Below are 2,952 nucleotides of genomic sequence, written 5' to 3' on the forward strand. Positions count from 1 at the left end.
CGAAATGTATACAAGAAATACTCAAGTTAATAAAAAAAAAAAAGAAAAGAAAAAATAATAATTAAAAAAAGAACTATAAACAAAAATATTTAATAAATATATTAAAGTTTTAATTGAAAAACAATTATATCATTTCCTCCTTTATTTCTATCCTCTAGCCACCTGTTAACTCTACCTCAAACGCCTCTGATGGTGTCATCTGCAAGTTTGATTTAATAGCATTCTTTTCCTATGATCATTATTTTTTACATATATGCACTTTTACAAATATATATAAATACTTCCTGCTGAGTGTGTGTGTTTGTGTGTGTGTGTGTGTGTGTGTGTGTGTGCATTTTGTGTATACAGCTTCAAGTCTGATCACTCTACATTTGCCAAAAACTAAGAGCTCATATGTGGAAGAAGATAATTCTCTTCCTTCAAACAGAAACTTCAAAGTATGTATAGTTCTTTGGCTAGGGCTGGAACCCTGAGAAATTTACCCTCTTCAGTGTTAACATGCCCATTAATATTGGCATTGTTAAAGTCCTATTTACACAACCATTTCTTGGAAAGACTGTCTAATTGAAAGGGGGTTACAAATCAGTCTTTCCTAAACATGTGTTTCCTTGATGTTTTTTTGTTAGAATCTACTTAACATATGATTTTGACAAATAATTATTATTGTTTGTATTCTTTTTGAACATTGCAGAAGGTGAAACTTAACCATTTTAAGGGAGGCAATGATTAAGTGGTATAGAGGAATATATTTCAGAAGTTTATACTTTCTGCTTTCTGCTTGTTTTTTGTAAAAATCAAAATATTGAAATTAATAAAATGCCATGACAATTATCAGCTGCTGTCAAAGATAATTTATTGAGGGGATAATTCAAATCAATCATGAGTGATCTTTATGAATGTTTACTTATGTCTTAGTAAAACTGACTGAAATATAACATTTCACACTAAAATACTTTTAAATAATAAAATAGTTGCAAGTATCATTTGTAATTTGTTATTAAAATTAGCACAATTCCTTATATTACTTAAGAGAATCATTTCCTTTTATTTCTTGCAGTATTACATTTTAAATTTAACATTTCATCTGAAAAGAATACTAAACATCTAAGTATATAGTATTAATTTGAAAAACATGTATTATTTTTTTAAAAAATGGTCAGATTTTATTTCTTTTTTTTTTTTTTGAGCCAAAATTTTATTTATTCATTTCTTGCATTTGAAGTACTCCTCGATGACATCCTTGGCCTGAGATTCTTTGCCATAGTCCTTAACTACAACGCAACTGCAACCAACCACTTTCCGTGGTTTTCCCTCTCGATCAATTTTACAGAGGCCTACCCATTCCCCTAGTTTCTTGTTGTCATCAACCTTGATCAGGTTGATCTGGTGCTCGGCACAGAGTGCCTCCACCAGCTTGACATACATGGGCTCATCACAGTTGGATGCAAGCACACAGAGATGGGCTTGGCGCCTAAAATGCAAAATTAGAAAGTGAAACCACGGCCTCAAGTGTCTCCAGTCAAGGCATCTCACCATGCTAGTAAAGCTTACTATGCAGCACACATTAGTGTGCCCCAAACTGCTGGAGCGCATACAATTTTCCTATCCAAACCTTGACCCTTGGATAACATATGCCATTATTTCTTGAGGAAGCCTACTTATGGCCAAAGGAAACCATGACCACTCACTTTCAAGACATTTTAATCTGCAAAGTTGATTCAAGCATTGTAAATAATCACAACAGGAGCTGCGATGCCCACCTGGATTCAAGTCAGCTTGCAGGAAATTCAAATATTAAAATCACCTGACATCCTCGTGCATAGACATAATAAAAACAAGGCATATTCCCAAATATCCCAGACATAGCTAGTTCCCTCAGACACTGCAACATTGCTAAGTGGTATCTGTAAACTACAGATGTCAACGACGTTCCCTTTTTCTTTTTGCAAAAGTACCGATTATCCCAAGTGCTACAGGTTTGTCAGACTAGCTGAATCTCACCCATGAAGCTTTTATTTCTTTTAGCATACATTTTTGTAATCAAAATGATTTTCCATATGAACCTAATTCCATCAGAGTTACTGAAGTACCATAACTAAACCGTGTATTTAATATAAACATATACATTTTGGCAAAGCAATGGATTTAGCTTAAAAGGCAGTAAAATAAATCAGCTGAGAAGGTAACACATGGAACTAAACTAAGTGTTTCTGAGATTGGAAAATTAATCAAAACGATGCTAGAATTCATGTAAGTTAGCAGACAATGCCGCTATACTCAATAGACAAACAATAACTGTTGTAAAGTCTGTTTCAAAAGTACATTATGAAATTCTTCATAAATTAATTTCTCATCTGAACTCAAATATGAAGTATCTCAATGTAAAAGATCAGCCTTTGGGAAGTTCATCAATAATCTGAAAGTGGAGAATAGTGGTATGAAGACACTAAGATAATTACCTTTCTCACTATGCTGTTGTTGTTGTTGTTTTTTTCTTTTCTATTTTTGTTACACTACTCTTTCAGCTCTGATAGTAGTGCGAATCCATTCAAACATTGCAAATATTCTCTAAAGTATGTTGGGGGAAGCACTATTGTTGAATGCATGGCATGCTTGATCATTGAACATGGAAGAAGCTAACTGGTACTGATATAAAAGCTTCACCCCTACTGTTAGTCCTCACAATACAGGAGATACTATAAATGATACTAGAAGATTAAAAATACCCAGCAACATTATCGATGAGTTACATTAGTGACTGAATTGCCAAGATATTCCTACTAGTGCAATAGTGGATAAAATCAGAGAAGTAGTTAATGTTTTCTGGTTATATTTCAGGTCCATTCCATAGGATGATACCCATACATATAACCATTGTACAGCTGATTTTATAACTCTGGATTATTCAAAGGAACTGTAGAAGAACCAAGCACTATTGCATTGCTAAATGGA

At 33.4% G+C, this 2,952-nt stretch overlaps 1 protein-coding gene across 1 annotated transcript; it reads right to left on the reverse strand.

The window, feature by feature from the left end:
• Positions 1 to 1,170: 1,170 nt before the first annotated feature.
• LOC116889793 (40S ribosomal protein S12-like) lies at positions 1,171 to 1,558 on the reverse strand. The gene has a single exon (XM_032890643.1). It carries the CDS (start codon positions 1,534 to 1,536, stop codon positions 1,204 to 1,206), a length of 333 nt encoding a protein of 110 aa, XP_032746534.1. The 5' UTR covers positions 1,537 to 1,558; the 3' UTR covers positions 1,171 to 1,203.
• Between the last annotated feature and the right edge of the window lie 1,394 nt (positions 1,559 to 2,952).

Source organism: Rattus rattus, unplaced genomic scaffold, assembly GCF_011064425.1.
Source record: "Rattus rattus isolate New Zealand unplaced genomic scaffold, Rrattus_CSIRO_v1 flattened_line_158822, whole genome shotgun sequence".
Classification (NCBI taxonomy): domain Eukaryota; kingdom Metazoa; phylum Chordata; class Mammalia; order Rodentia; family Muridae; genus Rattus; species Rattus rattus.